The sequence below is a fragment of the Sphaerodactylus townsendi genome, linkage group LG10 (assembly GCF_021028975.2).
Source record: "Sphaerodactylus townsendi isolate TG3544 linkage group LG10, MPM_Stown_v2.3, whole genome shotgun sequence".
Taxonomy (NCBI): domain Eukaryota; kingdom Metazoa; phylum Chordata; class Lepidosauria; order Squamata; family Sphaerodactylidae; genus Sphaerodactylus; species Sphaerodactylus townsendi.
The window spans coordinates 68,442,882-68,467,963 of NC_059434.1; the positions used below are offsets into that span (position 1 = coordinate 68,442,882).

The following is a 25,082-nucleotide window of genomic DNA, read 5'->3' on the forward strand; positions in this document are numbered from 1 at the left end:
CATTTTTCCTCAATTTTTCCTCTAATATTTTCTTGAGCACTCTTACTGGGATTTTTTTCCTATTCATCTCCAAGCCAGCTTCCCTTGAGCACATGATCATGTTGAAATGGTCTTTATTCCTCTGCCCCACCTGGCCCTTGTCCATGCCCCCATGTAGATGCTCAACCTCCTCTTCAAGTTTTCTTCTTTTCACAATCTCCTCTTCAGCCATTTTCTCTTCCCTCCACCTCCATTTTTGAAAGGGATTCTTTTTTCTTTGTTATATCAAACTAGTACTGTAACGTTGAACAAAGATAAGCTGTGGCGATTAGATCAGCTTTGTGAATTTTACATAGAGCTTGTGATGTTAATGTTCAGTTATAGATAAAAAGATACAAAGAAGCTGGGGCGATTAGATCAGCCTTTTCAGTATCACATGAGACTTGTGATGTTAACATTCAGGCACAGATACAAAGATACAAGGACTGGATCATTTTTGTCAACAAGCATTCAGCCATAAGGCAAAAAAAAACACCCCACTGTGTTAGCGGTTAGAAACTGATCAAAGTGAAAATTGACAAGGGACTGCTGCATTAACAATCATGCATTACTGCAGTTCTGATTTGGCCAGAATATGTGTTTCTGTTCCTTCAGGTAATGGTGCCTGCTCCAGTAGATATTTTTTTAGCTTCCATTTTGTGTGGGTAGTTCTCAGTGAGTTGCCACTTCAATGTAACTGCGCAGTAACACTGGAGTGCCTTCATAAAAGAAGAAAAAAGGGGAGAGGTTGTTCTTCTGCATCATGGATGGCATCCCTTCGCCGTTTGAAATAATATGTCTTCGGCCTTAGTGTGTGGAATAAACTGAAGAAAGGAAGAAATGGGGGAGATGCAGGTGTGTGGAATGATTTCAAGAAAACATTTACAGGCGCAAGGTCTGACCACTTGGAAAATTTGTGGTAAGCTGTGCACGTGGAGAAGGCCACTAACTCCCCTTTAAGACTGCATCTAGTACATAAAGTTAGCATAGTCATCACCCCAATATTTTATGCCCATGTTCAAGCTTCTGTGTGTCTAGAACTATCCAGAACTGAGAAAAGATTAGCAGACCCTGCATTCTTACCAGGAGTAATGCTTTTCAGGAATGGCCGTTTGGCTACAAAGTGGTCAAATATAGATGCCTTCATTTTTCTTTCTTTTAAAAAAAACTTATTTCTTTGATGAGACAGCACATTATGGATCATACAGGAATTGCTTATTTTTTAGGCTTGATTAATGAATAACCATTCATGGCTAAGTGCAGATGTAATCTACAGCAAAAGCTTCATTAAGCAGCACACAACTTACTAGAAAATTTAGATAACTGGCATGCCTGGGACCCAGGGGCGGATTGGGGGCCTAGGGTTTTGTTTGTCCAGAATCCTGTTCCCCAATCACAAGTCACTGCTTGGACAAAGGAAGGTCCTCGGCCCAGCCAAGACACTTGCAATGAACCTGCTGCTTGACCAGTGGTGGGATTCAAATAATTTAACAACCGGTTCCGGTGGTAGGATTCAAATAATTTAACAACTGGTTGTTTACAAGCACCATTTTAACAACCGGTTCTGCCGCAGTGGTGCAAACCGGCTGAATCCTACCACTGCAGCTTGACGCTTTGGCCTAGTCTAGTCAGTCAGGCTCAGTTTCCCTATGATTTGTAGGCTGAGAGGGCAGAAGCTCCAAACAGGTGGCGATGGGGTAGGCCTTGGATCTCAGTCATGGCCATTGCCAATCTAACGGCAGTGCCCTCTCACTTCTGGGTAAAAGCTTTGTTAACTGGTAGCACCAATTCACCATGAACGTCAGTTAACAAAAATTTTACTGTTCTGACTACTAAGGGCATAAAGTTTTGTGTGGATCATGTAATTGGGTATCAAACCGAACTGGAGGTGGCGTATGTATGCCTGCTAGTGGGTACAGGAGTATTCCTGCTTCCCCACTGATCAAAAACAAAAACTCTGCAGCCCTTGTGACTTACACAAGAGATTGCTGTTGTGTTTGCTTTTCTGCTGTTTCCAAATGGTACTGTGCTTTTCAGTCTTTCTCTTTTCTCTGCACTACTTGAAATGGCTTGGGAGCAATCCCCTTTTCATGTATGTACTGCTCGTGCTGGCCATTTCCCAAGCAGCTTCTGCTAGTAGGTATAGAGAAGAGAGGGCATCTGTCTCATTGCTGAACTGAGAACCAGGAATTAAATTAAGACTCTATGTCATCATTGCTGTTTGATGGTATGAAAATGTTTATCTTGGTGCAGGGTAGCTGTGTCAAAGGTTTAAATAACTGCATTTGAATAATACTGTAGTTGTTAAGGTCATGTTTAATTACAAAAACTATGTGAGGACTTCCTTATAAAAGATATTTTGAATTTTGGATAAGCCTTTAATTGAAAAGACTCAAAGCTCTTTCATTGGGCCTCATAGCATCCATTATGTGGCAGATCAGTATTGCAATTGAAATTTGTCACATAGATAAACTGAGATACAAAGAAAATAAGAATTTATTTTCTTGAGGTCATTCAATTAGTCAGTGGCAAAAGCCACAACAACAACAATAAAGCCAGCCTGATGGAAGTCCATTTGTAGGTTCTAACCATAAAGAAATGAAAACACCCACTGAAGAATGTGGAGGAAATGATTCAATGTATTAATGAGAAGCCACAGTGAATAGGAACAAGGGAAAATGTGGGCATCAGAGAAGTAATTTTGAACACAGCAAAGGGCAGAATTATACTGTGCAAGTGAGAACCCGCAAAGACTTATTTGGGGAGGCATCTCATAATCCCCTCCCCCACTATTTCCTCTATCCTTTTCATTAAAAACCAACCACAGACCCTTCATTTTTCTTGCCTCTTTTTCTTCTTCCCACCAGACAACCAATCTACCTGCCCCTCTGACTTCACTTCTCTCATCACAGCAGTGTCTACTTAGGAAAACTGCAATGCAGTTTACTGGTTCCAACCAATGGGCCAGGCCTATTTTCATAGTACGGTACCCACAAGGACTTCAGTGAGGGAAACTTACCCCTGTATCCCCCTCTCCACAAGATTTCCTATTTCCCTCCTCTTAGCAACCCCCATATCCTCTTCCCTTTTTTGCCTCATTTCCACTTTCTCAGCCATTCACCAACTTTCATTTTAACTGCCTCTCATCTTCAGTTATTTGTCATTCAGTTCAAAAGAAAAAAAACAATAATCTTGGGGAACAAACTATTTTAATCAGTTCTTCACCTCTTTCTATTGTTTGTACCAACAATTAGTGTATGGTAAGGCAAAGGGTGTCATAATTATGTTCAATAATAAGGTTGTATGAAATAAAGTCCGTCCCCCACACACACAGTTAAGGGTTGTTTCACACACCCACTTCTTCCATTCTTATCATTTCTGTCCTTTAAAAATAATTTCTAGATGGTCATTTCTGGATATTTCATTACTTATGGAGATGTCCAGTCCCTGTTTTGCATTTTTCAAAGTACAAGAAGTAGTATTGTAGGTTAATAGGCAAGCTTTTATTAATAAGCATCTTATGTATGAAATAAAGCCTCTGGGAAGCTTTTGTCCTCATTTTTTTAGTATCTAGAGAAGAGATGACTTGTCACAAAGAGTAGCTGTAGGGCTTCTAAAAGGAACAACTTCAAAAATTGCATTGCTTTATTTTTCTCCTCTTTTCTCCTGTTCAAGGGTGCCCCTCTCTTTTCTTTTTCTTTTTTTCTTAAGTTTCATTTATTTTTGTAAGCTTTTCGTCAGTGGTTCCCAAACTTTTTTGGGCTGCTGCCCCCTTGGCTCCCAGGCCATATCTCCAGGGCCCCAACACACATATGAACACACACCTCTTTCTTGGTATTAGGTCGACTGCACATTCAAGACAACTTTTAACACCGTAAACACAGAGATGCATTTTACAAATACGACATGACCGAGTAAAAATAAGCCAATGTATTGAGCTGTCTTGTATTAATCGGGTGGGTAGTGACAGTGCGAATGAAATGCAGCCATACTGGCCTCAAGTGCACCCAATCAAAACTGGCATGAAGGACAAGAGTCAAGTAGCTTCTTGTGGTCTGCTTTTTGGGCCAGTTAATAAACTGCTTCAAGCTAAATTGATGTCTGGGGATGAGACTGCATGCCGAGTCTGTGCTCTACTGTTAAGCTGTGGAATGAAGATATACATAAAACCCCTGCCTGCCATTAGAATGAAGATATACACAAAAACCCTGCTTGTGCTTCTCCGGGTGCTTACGGAGGAACCTCTGTCCAGTACAAGGCAGTTTTTAATAGATCAACTTTTGATTTTTGTGCAGTACAGTAGTACTTGCCTCTCAGCTAGTAGCACAAACAAGTTAATTGCTACAAAGCTGATTAAATGCTCTCCTAAACTTTATTGGGAACTTCTTAAATTATAACATACTTTACTAGCTGGTGAGCTTTATTTGTTTCATCCAGATCAGGGGTAGGGAACCTGCGGCTCGAGAGCCACATGCGGCTCTTCTGCCCTTGCACTGCGGCTCCACGAGCTGAGCTGCTGGCCTCATCCTTGCCCGCCCTGCAGGCAGCAGGGCAGGCGCACCAACTGCCCGCAGCCGGCTGGGCTGCGCCGCGGGCTTCCCCTCTCGCCTGTCCCATTGGAGTGAAGTGGGCGCTTTCCTGGCAGCCGGCGAGGCTGAGCCGCTGGCCCCATCCTTACCCGCCCTGCAGGGAGCAGGGCGGATGCATCCACGTGCTTCTCAGAATGAACGGAGTAAAAGGTTAAAAAAAACCCAATATATACAGTGTTATCTTCATTTTAAATGTCAAAAATTATTTGCGGCTCCAAGTGTTCTCTTTTCCCATGGAAAACGGGTCCAAATGGCTCTTTGAGTGTTAAAGGTTCCCTACCCTTGATCCAGATGGATTCTGCTCTTTGGTTTAGAGGGTATTGTAAAGGGGGTGTCACCATCGTTTTTCAGTCATTAATAAATGCATTAAATTGGTAATTGAATTGAGTTTTGTGCAAATTGTAGAAAACAAATCTCATTAAAATATGTGGGAATTTTGGTGAACCTCTGGAAGAGCATGTCATTGATTTCATATTTAATGCCTTTGATAAATGTTGTTCTCTTTTTTCCTTTTTTTTAACAGTGTGTGCTGTACTTGTGGGCCTTGAAAATTCTTTATCCCAAAACACTGTTTTTACTGCGTGGGAATCATGAATGTAGACATTTAACAGAATATTTCACATTTAAACAAGAATGTAAGTATGCGTCAAAATTACTACTTTTGTTTCTTTTGCTTTTGAGGTGGCGTTAGAAAGATATTCCATAGTATATTGAGAGAGAAAAACAAAAATAAACTTTACATTTGCAACTTTATTGAAAATGTTTTTAAAGAAAATTAAAGTCGACTTACTTCTCTCCTTGATCCTGGGATTTTAGATCTGTACTGATAGATTTTAGTTCTATTGAACTTAGAGTTCTGGATTCTGTTGCACGGCATGAAGTTCTGCTTGTCCGTGTTTGGTGGTTTCCACACAAGGACGGGTAGTGTGGTTTCCCTGTGGCTGGTGTGGTTTCCAATGGCAATGGGGTTTCCACAGGACCAATTTCCTTTGCCTCACTCCTTGGCAGCAGCCATCCCTTCCCTGCAGCACCAGACCTTTTTCAGGATTGTCTTTAAAATGGCAACCGAATATCATTGTATTGTTATAGCATTGTAACTATTTATGTCATGGGTTCTGTGAATCCCAGCCTCTTTTTGAGTGTCTGCTTCTTTCCCTTTCCCTTTCCTGGAGCTAGAACTTTTTAAAGGTGCTAGACAGCTGGAGCTTTTTTTAAAAAAAAATTGGGAGTTCAGAAAATTCAGTATACAAATTGTTATAACAATAGAACAATATTCAGTATTTGTTATAGAACAATACAGTAGAACAATAGAACAATATTCAGTATTTGATTTTAAACTCCCTTCTCCCCCACTCCCTTGGGCAAGAGGAAGGAAATGACCACTTCAGGGCCAGCATTAGGGAAAATGGCAGTCATGTTGGTGGAAACAGAAAAATCTGAAAGGTTCCACCCACACGGCCATCCATCTAGGGCAGGGGTAGGGAACCTGCGGCTCTCCAGATGTTCAGGAACTACAATTCCCATCAGCCTCTGTCAACATGGCCAATTGGCCATGCTGGTAGGGGCTGATGGGAATTGTAGTTCCTGAACATCTGGAGAGCTGCAGGTTCCCTACCCCTGAACTAGGGCTTTGCTGTGATCTCTTTCAAAAGATATTAGCAAAGCAGATTTTGGACAGGTTGGAGAAAAGCTGGGGAAAGTTCGAGAGGGCCATGAATGCACTGTAATGCTGTGGAGAAACAGCAAAAAGCTCCTCTCTCCAACAACCTGGTACGCATAATCTGCTGTTGAAAGTGGAAAGGAATCTACATACACAAGAACGCATCAAATCATGGCATGCCTTAGATTAGAAAGCAGACAGTTGGGTATGGACAAAAGCTGAATTTGGGAAACTGCTCCTTTGACTTCTATAAAGAAGATCAAGGAACTTTGGTCATCATTATTCAAGTGGAAAGTGAGTGTATACTAAACAAATGAGTGAAAGGAATTTAATGGATTTGAATAAGTGATAATGTCCTGAGTTCCAAATGCTAACATTTCAGATTAAACTGCCTCATTCATTTCATAATGATTTTTCCACAAATAGTTAGGTAGATGTGAAGGATTCTGTTCTGGCCTATCCTTTAAGGAGTAAATATATGTCAGTCTAAATGAAATGACAGATTTTTCCCCCCTAAAGACTATCTCTGTACTCATCACAAAAGGTTAGTAGACAACGTGCTTTTAAAATAACCAGCTTTAATTAATTGATTGGCCTTGAACATTTTAGTTTTTATTACCACATAGATTCAGTTGCAGAACAAAGTTGGGTTATTGTAAAAGACCATGACTATGTTACCTTGAATAATAGAGCAACAAAATTATGCGTAGTGCATCTTACTTGATGTTGTTGCAAATTGACAAGGATGGGGTGAGGAGTGGGAATAGAGTGGAGCAGCGTCTGAGTATCTGTTGTGTGCAGGGTTAGCAACAGGCTAGTATCAGAGTGTCTGTCTACTTACCATCTGTGAAAGGCAGCCTCAAATGGAAGGCCACAAATTATTTACTTGAGCAGGTGTCTAGGTAAAGACCTCCTATCAAGGTCCTTAATAGTTGACATAAGGGCAAGCATGACCTGTAGTAAAGGAATGTGCACTTGAAATGTTTTCAATTCAGTTCTGTTTTGAAATTTTGGTAGGAGCATGATCTTTGATATCCCGATATTATGTGAATGTTGGTAGTATCCTGAAATTCTATTTAAGGGACATCTGGGGGAGAAGTGCGGGGGGGGGGGGGGTCAGGAATATCAGCATCTAAAAAGATAATTCCTCTGAAAAAAACAAAATTGAAATGTAGTTTTTACTGTGCACACAGCACTCCTCCCCTGACAGCAAAAGCTTCATGGGAAGAGAGAGAAATAGTGGATGGGAAACCAGTATGATAGACCACTAAATTGGGTGTACAGACTCAGAGACCAGGTCTACCTCTAGGGCATATACACTGCCCAGTGAAAATGGGGTGGGGGCAGGTAGACATGGTTTCCAAGTCTAAACGCTATCTTGTTTGATTACTCCAGTGAGTATAGATCTGGTGTTTGCAGGTCTGATCAACTAGTCACTGGAATCAGTGTGTGGTAGACTTTGTGTCAGACATAGAGGCCAGACCCTACTGTTTAGGAACTCTGAAGTTTAAGAGATATTTAAAGGGCCGTTATGTAATTACTCTCACAGTCCATTTGGGGGTTGATATTCTTTTTCTCTCCTGCCTTCCATGCTGCTACATCTCCTGCTGCCTCCCTGAACCCAAAACACCCCTGAAACGTTTGTGAGGGAGTCCTGTTTTCTCAAAGTTTTGGGAGTGTTTTGGTTCACAACCCAAATGTCCCTTAAATAGAATTTCAAGATACTACCAACATTCACAAAACATCAGGATATCAAAGATCATGCTCCTACCAAAATCTCAAAACAGAACTGAATTGGTTCACCGCCGAGAGCCCTTCAAGGGAGGGGCGGTAATTTCAGGCCATATTTTGATTCCAGAATATCTATATGTGTACCTCTCCATAGTATAAATATGTTTCTATCTTTGTCCTCCATGAGTTCATTGGGAGTGCCCATAACTCTTGTGTCCAGTCACTGGTACAGCCCACAAGCCAGAGGCCTGTGCAAATCGATTCTCAGGTGGTTTCTCTTCCCCTTTTCAGTCCCCTTTTCTGATACCATCTTAATATCCAAAAGGTAAAATAAAGTATTCAGAACGTGTGTATGATGCCTGCATGGATGCCTTTGACTGCCTTCCCTTGGCTGCTCTGATGAACCAACAGTTCCTGTGTGTGCATGGTGGCCTCTCTCCAGAGATCAGCACTTTAGATGACATCAGAAAAGTAAGTTTGAATGTTATGAATCTAAAATACCACTAATTAGATGATTTTAAGAAAAATTTTATTTTTCCACCGTTAACTAAATCATCCATATATTAAGATTTAATTAAGGTTTTGATATGCGGTTGCATTTTCTTGTTGTTCTGACTCTTCATGTTCTTCATGGTTGTTTTGAAAACTTTGCTATGTGTGGAATCTTTAGGAAAAAACTAACTTCATAATTCATATGACTGCTTCTTGGAAAAACTGGTTTTGTTTAGTTACTTGGGTTGCTGTGTATGGTTGGCAACCATATTTATTTTCACTAGACCGACACCCCAGTTCAGCTCCAGTAGTTGATATTTACAGTAAAAGGGATTTACGCTTGATTAGAGATGCCAGAATGTGGGTAGAGGTGCAAATCCAAATTCTTAAATGGCTGCCTGGGTGCTTGATGCAGCGAGTTATCTTTGTTCAGAAGACAGCTTCTGAATTCAGCTCTCCTTATCTGAAATTATGGTGCTAATATTTACCAGCTACTTGGCCTGCTCCATTTCAAAACAATAAGATACTCTCTTGTTTTTCCTGACCTAGGGGTAGAGCGTTTGCTTGGAAACCACAATTGCTTCCACCCACAGTAATTGCTGTTAATTTTGTTGGCTATAGGTGCTGTTTTAATCATAGCAGTCAACAAAATAATTGAATATCAGCTGAAGCATCATGCTGCAAGATGAATTCACAAATATTTTCTTTTGACGTCTGTCATCTTAGTGGAATCTTCTTTATGAGAATAGTGAAGTTCGTGTATGTACATGTTAGAGATGTGACAGCTTGGGGGGCAAGGATTGGGAAATAAAAAACTATTTTCTCCCAAGTACTGGGAAGTTTTAGGGAGTACTGGAAAAACTCCTATGATTTTTTCCCCCTTGGGGAATGAGTGAAAAATTCTCAAGAGAAGGTTTTACTCACTTAAAAGATATAGCATGAAAAAGTTTAATAACAATATGCAGCATTAGATAATTCTTATATATACTATTAAGTATTTACAATGTATTTCAAGTATATATTTGTAGTTTAAATCAGAAAAAAATAAGAATAATAATTAACATGCTAAAATGTTCTTTCTAATAAATGTTTGAGAAGTTTAAATATAAATTTTACCTTGATGTCTAAGTTTGTTAGTAATGGGGATGGTAAACGTCTGCCTGAAACTCTGAGAAAATTTTGGAGGTGGAGACAAGTATGCAGATGTCACAGGAGCATACTATCTCACTTAAAACAAAAACCAGATGTGCTGTCATACTCAAGCACATAGAGTAAATGTTTCCAAAAGGTTTGAGGGCATGGAATTTTTATTTAAAGCATGGTTTTTTAAAAAACAATGAAGATGTATGCAATATTTACTCTCCTATCAAACCTAAAGTTAATTGCTGCTTTAACAACACGAAATGTATTATTTATAACTTAGCATATAAAATTGTACTAATTGGCATATTTATGGTAATCAAGTTAGCTTGCTACAAGTTCAACTGCAAATATTCCCAATACTTGAGAGAGAGAGAGAGAACGTGCACACACCACAGCTTGATGGTACTTTAGGATATGTAAAATTGAATCTGAAATTAGAAAAGATATTTTGTAGTGAAGAAAATAACAGGTATTATTTGGACAGAGCCACACGGTCCAAATAGGCAGAATGACTAGCTTTAAATGCCAGGTTTTCTGCTACAGCAGGAGAATTCCCAGGCATCCTTTCTGTTGTCTGTGGAAGCCTCAAAGGCTGGGGGGGGATGGGGTGCGTGCCAGTACCCCATGCTGTTAAAGGAGCAAATACAGTTAGGTTTGATAAGAAAATAAATATTGCATATATTTTGCAAGCGTGGTTAGAGTGTACCTTCCCTTGACTATAGGATGTAGGACTAGGATGTAGGAAACCCAAGTTAAAATCCCCACTCTGCTATGACACTTGCTGACCTCACAAAGTTGTTTTGAGGACAAAAGGGAGGTGAGGGGAATGATATAAGCCACTTGGGATTCTCATTGGAAGGAAAGGCAGGATTTAAATGAATTATTTTCCCTACAAAGTTTTTAAAAAATTCCATGCCTTTCAGATTTCCAGAAATTTACCTTCTCTGGCGTATGGAGTCCTAATTTATGAGCTTGTCCCAGAATTTGTTGGGAATATTGTTATTTATGTAAGCAGTCCATGAGACTTAGGCCTGGTGATTCGGTAAACCGAAAACACAGAGGAACCGGAAAAACCATACCGGCTTTTGGGTTTTTTTCATCTACTGATTAAAAATAACAGATGTATTCAAAAAACCGAATACACTTGGGGCTGGAAAAGTTGAATAGCATTCAGGTTTTTAAATTCCCCTGCCACCATTTCCCGAGCCCATGTGGACTTGGGAGCAACCCGGGGATTGGGCGGAGATCTCCATGCCTTGCTGAGCAAGCTCAGTGCAGCATGGAAAATCTGCCCCCCACTGTGCTTTCCAAACATGAGCGTGGAAAGACACAGCCAGATCCTCCATGGCTCGCTGAGCAAACTCAGTTCCCTGCCGATGCTTTCCTAGCCCTCAGGGGGGGAAAGCTTGCTTGGCGCGGCATGGAGGATCTGTCCCCCACCTGTGCTTCAAGTCCTTTGGGGCTTGGAAAGCACAGGTGGGGAAAGGGACGCCCAACTCAGCTCAGCATGGAGGATCCCCCCCCCCGGTCACTGCTTTCCCGGACCTTTTGAGGCTTGGAAAGCAACCGGCAGGGGAAGGGACAGCCAGATCCTCCCTGCTGTGCTGAGCAAACCTGGAAAGCACCAGCAGGGGCAGATCTCTCCCTGAACCCTTCCCGGGTTGTTTCCCAAATCTCCAAGGGCTTCCTTGGGCTTGGGAGAACTGGAAAAAAATCAGATTCAGTTTTTTTCAACCCAAATGTATATCGGCTTTATTCCCAAAAAATTCCAGGTTAAAAAAAACTGAATCTGAAATTTACCAATCATTTTTATCAGTGCTCATGCCTAATGAGAACGTGAACCTCATATATTTTGCAGAAGAGAAATCAGTTTGTATGTATGGAGCTCATTTATTGGCCCATCGCTGTATTTCTCCTTGTGCACTACTTCATCAACATGTTGATAAACAGACTAATAGTCTTGGCCAAATGGTCTATAATTATTGTAATTATTTGAAATGTTCTTGAGTGGAGCAGTTTTTTTTTTACCAAAAAAATGCCTTTCTGAACATTCATCAAGCTTTCTCACCACAGTATTTTGCAACCAGTATTTCTTTTCTAAATCTTGCTGCTCGAAAGCAACCAGCTGTGGAAAGATCAATAAAATCCGGCAAGAGGATTTTGAGGATACAGAACTTGCACAGAATTTCTACAGTAGTACCTTCCTGATTCTTAATGTGAAAATAAGGCTAACCAGTCTAATTCTCTGGCTGAAACAAACAAGAACTCTAGTATGAAGTGCTTTCTTAAAATGTATAGTAGTTTTCATTCTTATGCACAAATGGGTGCAAATACAAATGCAGGTGGGTTCACTTCATTTGGTGAACCTACCTAATGCATACGCTAGAGAGGTAAGATTTCTAGAACTCTTTGGCTTCAGCTGCTTGTTAGAAGATCACCTAGCAGCAATTCCCTGTAAGGTTGCAAGTATCAGGCAAGGGTACTGGTGAAGGAGAAAATGCTGGGGTGAGTAAATGGCCATCTGTACTATTGCTGGCAAGGAGTACTTTGCTATTCAAACTCCAGTCGTTTAATCAAGAAGGTAGAGAAGGGAAGCCTTGCACCCAGTGGTGGGATCCAAAAATTTTAATAATAGGTTCCGATGGTGGTGGGATTCAAACAGTGGCGCTGCCGCACACGCACCTCCAGTCCCTATTGGGCAGGGAGGTTGCTTTAGTAACCCCTTCTTGGCACTCAGAAAAAATTAGTAACCACTTCTGGAGAAGTGGTGAGAACTGGTTGGATCCTACCTTGGCTTGCACCCTTTTAACCATATTTTTGGGCCAGTTCATTGTTGCTGCTGAGATGCATTATCACTACATTATTGCTGAGATGCAGTAGCTTATTCATATCTATCATACTTTTATTTTGTCCTTCCTCTAAGAAATTCAGGGGAGCATTACATGCTTCTCCCATCCTATGTTTATTCTCATAACTACCTTGTGAGGTTGGTTAGACTGAGAGAGACTTGGTAGCCTTGGGCTAGTCCAGTGGTGGCGAACCTATGGCACTCCAGATGTTCATGGACTACAATTCCCATCAGCCCCTGCCAGCATGGCCAGCCATTTACTTCTGCTCTTGTAAGTAAAACTTGACCAAAAAAAACCCCAAACAAGAATTTTGAAAGTTTAAGAGGAGGATGCTAAATTGGTATTGTGTCATGTAAATTTCAAACTTTCAAACTTACTAGCTGGGACAAGGCTGAGCAAAAGACAAACAGTGTTTATTTTCCCGTCCAATTAGTCCTGCAACTAACATGGCGGAAAACAGAATGTTGTCCCTGATAGTGATAGAGTTCTGATTTCACCGAAACGAACTCCATAACAGGACGAGTTACTGTACATAGAAGAAAAGACTTTAACCCAGAAATACTTCAGGCAACTTCTTATTAAGGAAAATTTTTGTAAGTTCAGTGTGTTACTTACATTTAGCAGTATCTGTTTCATTGACATCAGTACTATCTATATTCAAACAGCTTTCACAATGGATTTAATGAACATTAAATTGCTATAATATTATTATGCATTGAGGAGGTAGTCAACTAATGGAATTGATTTATGAGGCAACAGAAATAACTGTGCTGAGGGATGGTAGTCAGTTGTTGATTGGTGAGCATACTAGCTGCATCTTGCAACATGTGACAGAAACAAAATATCCTGAGAGTGGTTCCAATTTTAAGTTCAGATTTTCCTCTTATATTGTGCACTTTCTCATGCGCTCTTTTACCTATAACATTATTGCCTTAAAATTCAGCAATAAAAGTAAAATCTAATTTTAAACATTGACACTGAAAGTGTTTTTAAAAACTCTTTGAATTTAGAAATGTCCAGTTTTAATTCTTTTCAAATATTTCGTTCTAGCTGGGGCGCAACAACATTATCGATACTTGCAGGATCAATGTATATGAGTGTATGCACCACTTTTATTCACACATTCTTATATCTAGCTGTGAACATATATCAAGTATGAGAGCAGTTATACTCTTAATATGCGTATGGGGTCTAGTGTTGAACTGGCCACACAGCAGCTAGTGGCTTTGGGCGAATAATGGCAGCTACATCAAAGTGCAAAGTTAGTTCAGGGGATCAAAAATTAATACGGAAGGACACATACATTGGCTTCCTTTAATGGACCAGGGTGATGATTAACAGTTGGATTTTGCAAACATTTCTGCACCCTTTCATTTTTAAAGCTACTGATTAAATGTTGATACATTTAATTGCAGTAATTCTGCATGGACGCTAGAAAAAATATTTGTTAATTGCAAGAGCGTGTTTTGATTTTTTTTATACATGCTCTAATACATTCTCAAATCTAGTTTTCGAGCAGTTTCTAAGCATAGGATTTTAAATGCCTAGTTTCTGTATGCTGCAATATCTAACGGATTCCATTTATTCATCTTCGGTTATGTCATCATTATACAGTGGCACAATTGGTAGTGGTATCATGATGCATACCTGAATGAAAGAACCCTAGTGATTAAATAGAGAACTTTCCACTAATGGGTTGCAATTACTTTCGAATGTTTGTAATCAAAAGAACTTTGATTTTTTGCAATCAAAAGAACATGAGATGTGTCATGCTGAATTAGACCAATGGTCCATATAGGCCAGCATCCTCTTTCACAGAATGCCCAACTAGTAAAACATTTAAAAAATCCAAAAATCATATAATTCACAATTTTGACAGTCATAGGATAGGAATTAACAGTATTCAATACCTTCAAGGGACTGATGATGAACTTAATAGAAAGAAGGGAGGGAGAAGGCCAGATGGTATCATGGCTGCCTCAACTGTTCACCTAGTGGAACCAACTCTGTCTTACAATGGTCACATTGAGTGTTCCACCAGACTGGGGCCAGTGCCAAAAAACAGGACACAGAGGCCCACACTTTTCCTTGATGTTGCCTCTTAAGAGCACTGATGTTCAGAGGTTTACCACTTCAGAAAATGGAAATCTCTTTTAGTTATCACAGCTACAAGCCACAAATGGGCAGAACCCCTGTGAATCAGTCTAATTCTCTTTTAAACCCATAAATACTAGTGGCTCCCACTAGTTCCACTGGGAGTGAATTCTATAATCAATTATTCATTGAATGAAGTACCTTTTATTTGTTCTGAATTGATTGCCCAGCAATGTCATTGAGCCGCCCTCACCCCAAGTTCTAGCATTATAGGAAGCGAAAAATTCTCTGTTTTTTTCTTCCCTATATTTCATAAACCTCTATTCTGTCCTGGTCATCTTTTCTCTAAATGTAAAAGTCCCAGACACTTTAGTCTTTCCTCATAGGTAAGATACTCCAATTCCTTAACCATCTGATTATCCTCTTCTGAGCTTGTTCTGTTTTTGCAAAATTACAATGACCAGAACCATACACAGTATTCTAACCATACACAGCATGCATGCACACACGCACAGGCACACACACACACACACACACACACACACACACACACACACACACACAGAGGAATACTGTTGTATAGATGTATCACATCACCCTCCCCCCAGTTTAAAATAACGTGTACAGTTCTGTTTATCACATATCTCAGTGTATTGGCACTTTTGTTTTCAGACTCTTTCCTAATTATCCCTAGCTTGGTTACAATCCCTCATTTTTCACTACTGCCACTCACTGAGTCAATTTTTTTCATTGAGCTGTACAGTTATAATTATTAGTTACTTCAATTATAGTCTCCCTTTCTCTGATGGAGCTGCAAAGTGGCTCCATCATTCTCCTTGTCACTATTTTATACTCATATCCATCTTGTTGGATATGTTAGGCTGCGAGTGTGACTAGGATGAAATCAACCAGTGAGCTTCCTTGGCTGACTGGCCTAATGTCCACCAATGAGTTTCCTTGGCAGAGTAGGGATTCAAACCTGGATCTTCACATCTAAGTCCAACACTCCACCATCGTACAGCCTCTTTCTACAACCTCCAAATCTCACCACTAGATCAGACTGGAGCTTCATTTATTCAAAGTTCAGATTTGTTTTTTGCTTCAGTTAGCGTCACATTATATTGAACTTCATTTGGCGCATTCATCCAATTCGGAGAGATCTGCTTACAAAATTATTTCCCCCTCACAGGTCTGAATTCTCAAGCAACTTGAATTAGCAGAACAATGGCCACTTTCTCATGTACAATTTACTACCGATTTTCCTAGTGGTCTTACCTTGTGTCTTGAAAACTTTTCTGTGAAATCATTCCTCCCACCTATATTCCCCCCTATTCCCCCTTGTCTCTTCAGTTGCATTTATTCCACATGCTAATGCTGGAATGTATTATTCCTAATGGTGACAGAACACAGAACAATCCTCCCCCTTTTTTTCCTTTTGTGCAGGTGCAAAAAATGTCTCAGACTCCATTTCTACCCACACATTGAGAACTATTCACACAAAATGGAATAAAAAACCCTACTGGCACAGGTGCTATTACCTGAGGGAACAGAAACACGTAACCATCCTCTCCCCCCAAAAAACACTTTTTTGCTAATTCACATCTGCAGTAACAAAGAATTGTTACTGCGACAGTTCCTTGTCAATTTCACCTGCTGCTAACTGTGGACACAGTGTATCTTTGCCTTAAGGTTACATCACTCTTTCAATATGAAATTGGCAATACTGATCCATGCCTCCTGCTTCTTTGCCTAAATGTTAACATCGCAAGTTCTATTAAATTGACAGAGGTGATCTAATCACCCCTGCTTCTTTGTATCTGTGCATGAACTTTAACATCACAAGCTCTATAAGAAATTGACAAAGGTGATCAACTCCCCCCTGCTTCTTATCTCTGCCTTAATGCTGCATTGCTAGTTCAATATGAAAAATAGGAAAAAACCAAGGGAAAAATGAAGAAAACAGTTTCCAAAAAATGTGCAAAATTCAAAGAAAAAAATTGTAGCATTTGGTGGCACAATTCATTGTAAACAACTTTTGCAGAAAAGCAAGGCCAGTGTATTGCAGCAAGAGCCTTTGGGGCAGTAGGTAAGAGAATTTGTGCAGGTCTTGCTTTGCAAGTCTAATAGTGATTTATGTGAAGGCTAATTGCAGAGCCACATTCTGAGCTCCTCTTACACTTTAAAGAATCTAAATTTGATTTTTCCTCTTTCATTAATAGAAGTACATTTCTATTGATTTTGGATATCAAGTTAAATGTTATTACACATTCAGTTTTAGATGTCCCCTTGGTAAATATGATACAAAATGAAACTGTGTAGGTACTTCTATTTGTGTGATAAATATTCAGAAATAATACACAAGCTCCTTCAAGGACCAGAAAAGCCTGGTATTGCGGTAGTGTATGAACTGCACTTTGCTATAGGTGAAGGTTCTAGAAAATGCGGGGGGGGGGGGGCTCACCACCACAATGCTGGTACATTTTTGTTGTCGTCACCAGTATAGGACCAGAATGTTAATTTAGAGTACTCCAATCTACAACTTTTTGGACTTTGCAAGTTTGAGCTAACTTTCATGGTCCCAAATCAGTGAAGCAACAGTTATAGGCATATCCTTAGCTGTTCCATTTGTCTTCTGTTCTTAGTTAGATCGATTCAAGGAACCACCTGCGTATGGACCCATGTGTGACATCCTGTGGTCAGATCCCTTAGAGGACTTTGGAAATGAGAAGACTCAGGAACATTTCACTCACAACACAGTCAGGGGGTGCTCATACTTCTACAGGTAGGAAGTGTGTTTTATTTTTGTATTGTTAAATATGTTTTCCACTTGTTGACCAAGTTCAGATTTTTTTTTTCTGGAAATCATGATTGTGCTGTTTGTGCATTTGATTCTGGAGTTTTGTACATTAACTGAATCTCTTTCTAAAAACTCAGACTTTTTCATGGTATATAAAAGCAATGGCTACTAGCTGAATTATGTTTCATAGAGATTATTGTATTCTCCTATATGAAAATGTAGACTTTTCTAAGAGTTAAGCTGTTACTAAGAGAGTGGGCATGGTTATGCAAACAAATATTTTGTCAAATTACCTAATGCTTTACATTGTTTCACTATTACACCTCTCCCTTTTCAGAAATATTATAGATAAAATGTTGATCATTGTCCTTTCAGTGCAGTCTCAACTGGGGCTGCACAGGCACAAGTCAGCTATGAGTAACTGATTCTATTCTAAGCTTCTATTAGCTTCAGCACCCTCCACTCCATTTGAAGCCAAGGGCAGCCATTTTTCCTGCCCAGATGTTCACATGTTGGAGGTGAAGGGAGCGCTTCTCACTCCGTTCTTGCCACTGTGTGGAGAGGATGTCTTTCTTCAGCATCTTGGCATTTATTGAAACTGTGAGGAAAAAAATAATGGTGTTATTTAAGAAACGCTCCAGGTGTGGTGCTAAGATGGGCACAGAGTGACTAACAGTTGGTGCCTTTTTTGTCTGTGGGATGGCCATATTCCTGAAATTTTCCAGCATGTAACTTGTTCACATTAAAGACAGGGCATGAAAGGGTGCGCCTTAAGGCTGCATTGTGGGGAAAAAATCCCTACATTTGATTGATAAGTCAGCAGATCAGCTTAAGGAAAAAGGCACCTTGATGTTTCTTCGGGACCAACTGGCCCACTGTATTAATGCACTCTCTGAAGAGAAAAAGACACTGGCAAAAGTCTTACAAGTATGTAACAAAAACTGCTTGAGGTGTCTTGTAGCACCAACAGTGAAAGTTAAAAACAAACCAAGAATTGTATAAAACTAAACAGTAGCATCCCCCACAGCTAAGCAGCATATACCTGAAGCCAAATGGTGTAAAAACTCTTTGCTAGCATACAAGTTACCTAAGAAGATGTAAAGAAGCTAACTGCTGAGAGATGAATTCAATTCAAAGCCTCCTCAAATATGAATGGTCTGATCTTGTGGCAAATTATCAGTAGGGGAGGCAGCAAAAGCAGATGTGGGATTCTAAAGATGGGGAGCCATCACAGAGAAGGCCCCATCTGTAGATGATACCTACCTCACTTCCACAGGAGTGTGGGATGAGGATTATATCCGGTGAGCAGTTGAGAACAGCACAGGCTTTGGCCCTTGCTGAAGGCGAGTGCAGTCTTTCCTAATCAGTCTGTCTGATCAGGGCAGTATTACCCATAAGGCTGGCTATTCTGAAGTCTAGGGCAGTGGTGGTGAACCTTTGGCACTCCAGATGTTATGGACTACAATTCCCATCAGCCCCTGCCAACATGGCCTCCATAAGAGGCAGGGGCCATAAGAGGCAGGGGCCATACAGGCCTTCACAGAAGCCCCTTGTGCAACACAGGTAAGTGCAACTTTGTATTGGCTGTTGTGGTTTTTCCAGGCTGTTGGTTTTCTGGGCTGTGGTCTGGTAGTTTTTACATTTTGCCACAACTTCGTTTTCTTTACCAAATAGTTAGATTCCTTATACCAACATGCTATCTTCAATATTAGGTGAAAACAACTTCTTATGGAAGTTAAAAAAGGATGGCAATGTAAATTTCCAAAATAATAAAAATAACAAAAAAACAAAACATGATTACCATCAATGTATTGTCGAAGGCTTTCACGGCCAGAATCACTGGGGTGCAGTGTGGTTTCCGGGCTGTATGGACGTGTTCTAGCAGCATTCTCTCCTGACGTTTTGCCTGCATCTGTGGCTGGCATCTTCAGAGGATCTGATAGCTATATATCATTTATATCTACTCCACTTGCTTTCCTACTATCAGATCCTCTGAAGATGCCCGCCACAGATGCAGGCAAAACGTCAGGAGAGAATGCTGCTAGAACACGGCCATACAGCCTGGAAACCACACAGCACCCCAGGATTACCATCATTTTGTAGAGTCCACACTTCAGTGATATTGTTCTATCTGTAGTTATTTTGGTTGCAGTAGCTCTTTCCTGTGATATTTCTGAAGATGTTCCAAAACGGTGTAGTAGCATTGGTTTTGAAAATGCTAGGAAAATCTGTTGCCCTTCACATAAGCTTATATCACACCAAACAGATCCTCTTCTCAGATGTAGGTGCTCAAAATATGCCAAAATACCACATACTGAAACAGTGAACTTTCAAATTTCTGGAGGAAGCAAATATTGACAGTTGAATCGTTGCCCAGGTGGTTTAGTTGCTTCTGTCACTGAGTTATAGAAAGGGAGTTTTTAAATACAGCCTTCCAACAACATTTGTATCATTATTGTCTTAGAACACCTACACTCGGCCTGCTATTCAATATATTGGTTGGATCTAGGCTAAATTTTCCAGCAACAGTATGGAACTTTACTGCTTCACCCTGTCTACTGATCTCCACAAAACCTTGCTTCTGGGGAATGAGGCAACCAGAGGAACACTATGGGGGGGCGGGGGGTGAGTTGGACTACAACTTGAAGGAGAAATCAGTGAAAACAGCCAATTTAGTCTGGATCCAATCCAGTGTACATCAGTCTGAAATATTTGAGTATCTCTCCATGTGTAAAATTCCTCAAGTGGCTTCCTATATGTATGTAAGATGATAGAGAGCACAAAGAAGAGTTAGAATTGAGACAAGTGAATTTCTTGTGTACAATCAAGAACTGAAAAAAAATCAGTCTCTACTAGATACTACCTTTTACTGACAGAGTAGCTGTACTATAAAGTGGGATTCCATTATTGAAGTGATCTAAAACAAAGAAATAATATGACATGATGTTCAATATGTAAAACAGTTTTGGGTAGAACAGAGGTTTTCCATCTTCTGCCTTGTCTACAGGGTCATATCACCTACAGAAGCCTTTCACATTGTGAAGGATTCTGGGCCATATTCCAACTTTCACATTCATCTCATGTGGGCTGTTGACTCGTACCCTTGCCCTTTGAGAAATTGTCTTGATTGCCTTAGAATACAGTCAACATTCTCATGGAGTGCACATTAAAAGTTACATTACATTACCTACTTTCAAGTTGAAATATCATATCTATTACCATGACCCTTCTGGGAAAAGTTTTAATGAAACCTACAAACACAAAGGTAGTTCCATGTTAACTCATATGATTTGCATTTTTGTTTTCTGCATATGTATGAGCAGTTTGCTAGATACTCTTCCAGTGAAACACTAATCCCTTTACAAGAAAGTGTGTGTGGGGGAGAGGGGAGGGATTATGGCAAAGATTATGAGCAACCTACTTAAGTAATTCTTAAGATGCTGCCAGTATATGATAGGTCTGACCATCTCAAAGTTGATTGTATTAACAAATCTGGTGCAGTGGAGCGTAAGATGGCTGCACATAACTATTTTCTATCTTTTTGCTTTTGTTGTGGTTATATTTACCAGTGGAGTAGTTGAATGAAGCTTGAAAGCTTGCTTAAATCTTTTATGTCCAACTCGCTTTGCAAATCTTTCTGCTTTGAGTTTTCATAATCTTTGTAATAGTTTCAACAGATACACAAGAAGCAAAGGTTTTTGTAAGAACCCTTGAATGTATTTGGCCTGATATGTAGAACATCATTTAATTATATCACCACCCTGTGACTTAAATAATCTGGACTACAAAAGGGTTTTTTTTAAAGAAAAGAAACAATGACTTTTCAATAGCAAGACTTTATTGGCATAGACAATAGTACAACAATAATAAAAAACGGATTAAAAAGCATATACAATACAGGAAATAAATGTTAGGTCGAAGGAAATCTACTGGCGTTTAGTAATTTCCAGGAGAAAGTCTGCCATTATCATACAGAGAGAAGGATCAAGATTGTCCAACAAGTAAATCGAGGAGATTGGGTAAATGTAAAGGAGTAAGATTCACATACTTGGATCTGATTTCCTTGAATCTGAGACAGTGTAGTAATTGGTGGGCCAGAGATTCAACTGAGCCATCATTACATGGGCACAATCTAGAAACAGTGACTAAAAACTCATAGAAAATCCAGCTGTTAAATATACAGAATGTTCAGTCATGATAGTGTATCCTTATTCTCTCCCTACTACAGCAATTTTATTGAATTGTGCACAGGTTCAGTGTTAGAAAGTTGATATTACTTTAGGGTAGACAGCCAGCTGCTGCCAGGAGAATTTGAGAGGTGGGGACTGGCCCCGGTAGAGTGTTTGTAAATTCTAAAGCTTTTCACCGGAAGTTATTTCAGCATGGCAGCACACCCCCTGCTGACCTGGCTTGCTGGTTGGGTTGTGGGGAGGGTGCACTGGGAGACTTGGGGTGGGGGAGGGTACAGTGGAAAGACTTGGGGCAGGGGGATGGTGCAATGGGAAGGTTTGGGCCAAGCCAGTGAGGCAGTTGGTAGCAAAGCACTACTGCTGCACTGGACCAACTTGCTTTTTGAGGCGGGGGAGGCTGCAATGGACTGGGCTGGACTGGACTGGACTGGACTGGCAAGGCAGCATGTGGCAAACCACTGCTGTTCCTCCAGCCCAGCTTGCTTTTTGGGGCAAAGGAGGGTGCAATGGGGAATCTTGGGCCTGGCTTCATCCTTTTTGAGGGGGGGTAACAGTGGGCAGGTACTGGGCCAGCTTGGTCTGTGAGGGGTGGGAGAGGATGGGCTGGGGAATGAGGAGCCAGGGTGGCGAGAAGGAGTGAGGTGATGGAGAGGCCTGTGACAGACTTTGGCAGGGAAGTGGGCAACAAGAAGGGTGGGAGACGGTGGGCCTGGCTGATGGGGCAGCTGGCAGCAACCCTCTGTTATTTGGAACGGGGGGAAGCTCCTGGAATGGGAGAAGGCTGGCAGAGGATGGATGGAATGTTGCATGCCCATTGGTTGGGGGTTCATTGGTGCAACATTCCATCCCCCAGCGAATTATGTTTAAGAATCTGTCCATACTTGAAATGACAGGACTGTGTAATGCAATCATTTGCCAGAAGAGCAAAATGCTAGTCTGCTTCCTCTTACACATAGTAGACAATAGTGCTGTTATTAGCTCAGCAAGAATCAGGTAACACAAGAGGCCAATGGGATTATGCCTCTGACTTTGGCCTAGCTTCTCAGTTCAAGCCAGTTCTGTCAGTTTAAATTTCAAGCTGATCTGCTCCCTCCTTTCACTCCCTGGTCACGACTTTATCTGTTTGGCAAAGTTCTTTCTGCCTTCCCACATGTCCTCCAGATAACCTGTTCTGACAGACAGCAAGTTTCGGAGTGCTCTGAACTTCAGTATAACCAAATGATAGTTATCTGGATGCAGAGTTGCAGCCCATAAATGGAAGTCTTTCTTTCAAGTACAAGAAGCTGAGCTTCATTGTGTTTAGAATCCACCATTTTGTATGGAAAGGATGCAAAACATTAACACAGGAAAGGGGCAGTTCACTTTGTAATGATGACAGTAAAACTATTCTATTAGTTTCATACCTCTACTCTACAAGGATGTGAAATCTGATATATCGAGAGTCCGGTATAAATTACTGTAATGAGTGGATAGTAATTGCCAGCAGTTGAAAAGCAAAAGTCTTTTTTCCCAATTACTAGTAGAAGTGTATCTAAAATTGTCCTTATTTCATATTACCAACAGTTCCTTCAGTTATATAACTAAAGCCAGTTACCATAGCAATCTTAATATAATGCCTGTGTAGTGGAGATACATAAGACATTCATAGAAAGCGTTTAACACACTGTGGTTAAGGGAAGTAGAATGTTTGCAAACCGGTGTGATTTTTATGATTATTGCAGATGAATATATTCTCATCTCATCTGTACTTCTTTCTCTTTTTGTGTGCCATTTGGAATACAGGTAAAATGTAACACTAGTCTTGCCTGTGTCCTGCCCTGCATTATGAGGATGGGAGATTTTTTTTCAGATTTGAGTGTTCAAGGTGGGGGTGTTGAAGAAGAGCACTTTTGTTGTGTGGCACTTATGAAATAAAAAAGAAAGCTGAACATGGGCTGAATAACAGGGCTGCTTGCTCTTCAGTCCATTTCTGAAAGGAAAATAAAGCTCTTTCTTATTCTCATTGTGACACACTACAATCTGAATGATGAATACTGAACTGAGGTGAGTAGTGAAATGTCTGGGTGGCCACTGTGGGGATGGGAGCTGGGAAAGTGTGGGAAATCTACCATTTTCAAATATTGCTGTTACTGCACTGCAGCTGCGCCAACAATGACGCTTCTGCAGGAAAGCATCACCTTGTGGAACCATGGTCTCCAGGTCTCCATCATGGCAGGAGTCTTCCTGCCAGCAATCTAATCTTCCTGCCTTTTCTCCTTTGGGCAGCAGGAGAAAAAATTTTTTTAAAATAATATGATGTCACTTCCAAAGCGAACCTAGAAATGATGTCATCTTGCTGTAGGAATTGCTGGAAGCTCTGTGGTTTTACCATAGAATTCTTTCAATTCCTAGAGCAGCACAATATTACTTCTGGTTTTCCCAGATGTTACCAGCGAGGGGCCTCCATCCCTGCCCCTCTTCCCCCACCACTTTTCATCATTAGCTGGAAATCCTGTGGAGAATAGTCCTCTCTATTAAATGTAATTGTTCTTTATGCATATTTTGGGGTTTTTAAAGAAAATTTTGAAGTAAGGCTGGATTTCAAATCTAATCGTACATAGCCTCCTGTTTTTGTAGAACTAGAGAGTGGCCGGCATTTCTGTGATAAAATGTTATTTATTTGAGAAACCTTTTCCACCAGCTAATGGAACAGAAAGATTATAGTTTCGTTTTTTAAAAAACAAATATAAACAATATAGTACAGGCATCTTAAAATGCCAGTAAAGCATTTTCTTCTGAAAAAAGGTCTACTGTGCATAATAGTTTCCGCTGATAAATCAAGACTACATTTGAGGGAATTTAGTCTTTTCATCCATTGAAATTAAAAATGCGATGTCATAGTAGTGGCCATAACATTATATACAATACCTTCAGCCTGTCTGTGTGGGTAGTAACTATGCTGATACTTACATGCTAAGAAATGTAAACTGTGGTTTACCATGGCACAAATAGATCCCATGATACTCTTGTTTTAAGTCAAGTTTTCCATGGAAGGTTAAATCTATTAAGCTACCAGGCTGGAGAAGAGGAGGACTCGTCCTCAGCTATATCAGAGTGAATTTACCTGATTGGTTTTGTTTAAACAGCAAGGATATACATTTATATTGTCTTTCAGAGTAAAGTTTAACCTGATTTGAATTAAGATTCAATTTTTAAAACGTAGTATGAATCAAGTGTGTTTTCTGTTTGGATTAAGTGTAAATGTATCATCTGGTTCTCAGATCATTACACCGATTTTGAAAAGAACCCAGAGTTTCTTACACGATCTCCATCCCACTGGGGTCAAAACACTATTTCTGTAGCAGCTTCAACTTTAATTATCATCCATCTTGGGTGCTGTGTGGTTTCCAGGCTGTATGGCCGTGTTCTAGCAGCATTCTCTCCTGACGTTTCGCCTGCATCTGTGGCTGGCATCTTCAGAGGATCTGATGTTGGAAAAGCAAGTGGAGTATATATCTGTCCAGGGTGTGTGGGGAGTGT

At 40.4% G+C, this 25,082-nt stretch overlaps 1 protein-coding gene across 3 annotated transcripts in view; it reads left to right on the plus strand.

The window, feature by feature from the left end:
- Positions 1-25,082, plus strand: part of PPP3CA (protein phosphatase 3 catalytic subunit alpha) — a 210,613-nt gene that overhangs the window by 141,841 nt on the left and 43,690 nt on the right. For all 3 annotated transcript variants that reach the window (XM_048510194.1, XM_048510195.1, XM_048510196.1), the window contains exons 4-6: positions 5,131-5,242; positions 8,324-8,469; positions 17,219-17,358. In XM_048510194.1, the coding sequence (XP_048366151.1) occupies positions 5,131-5,242; positions 8,324-8,469; positions 17,219-17,358 (398 nt within the window). The remainder of the gene's footprint in view (positions 1-5,130; positions 5,243-8,323; positions 8,470-17,218; positions 17,359-25,082) is intronic.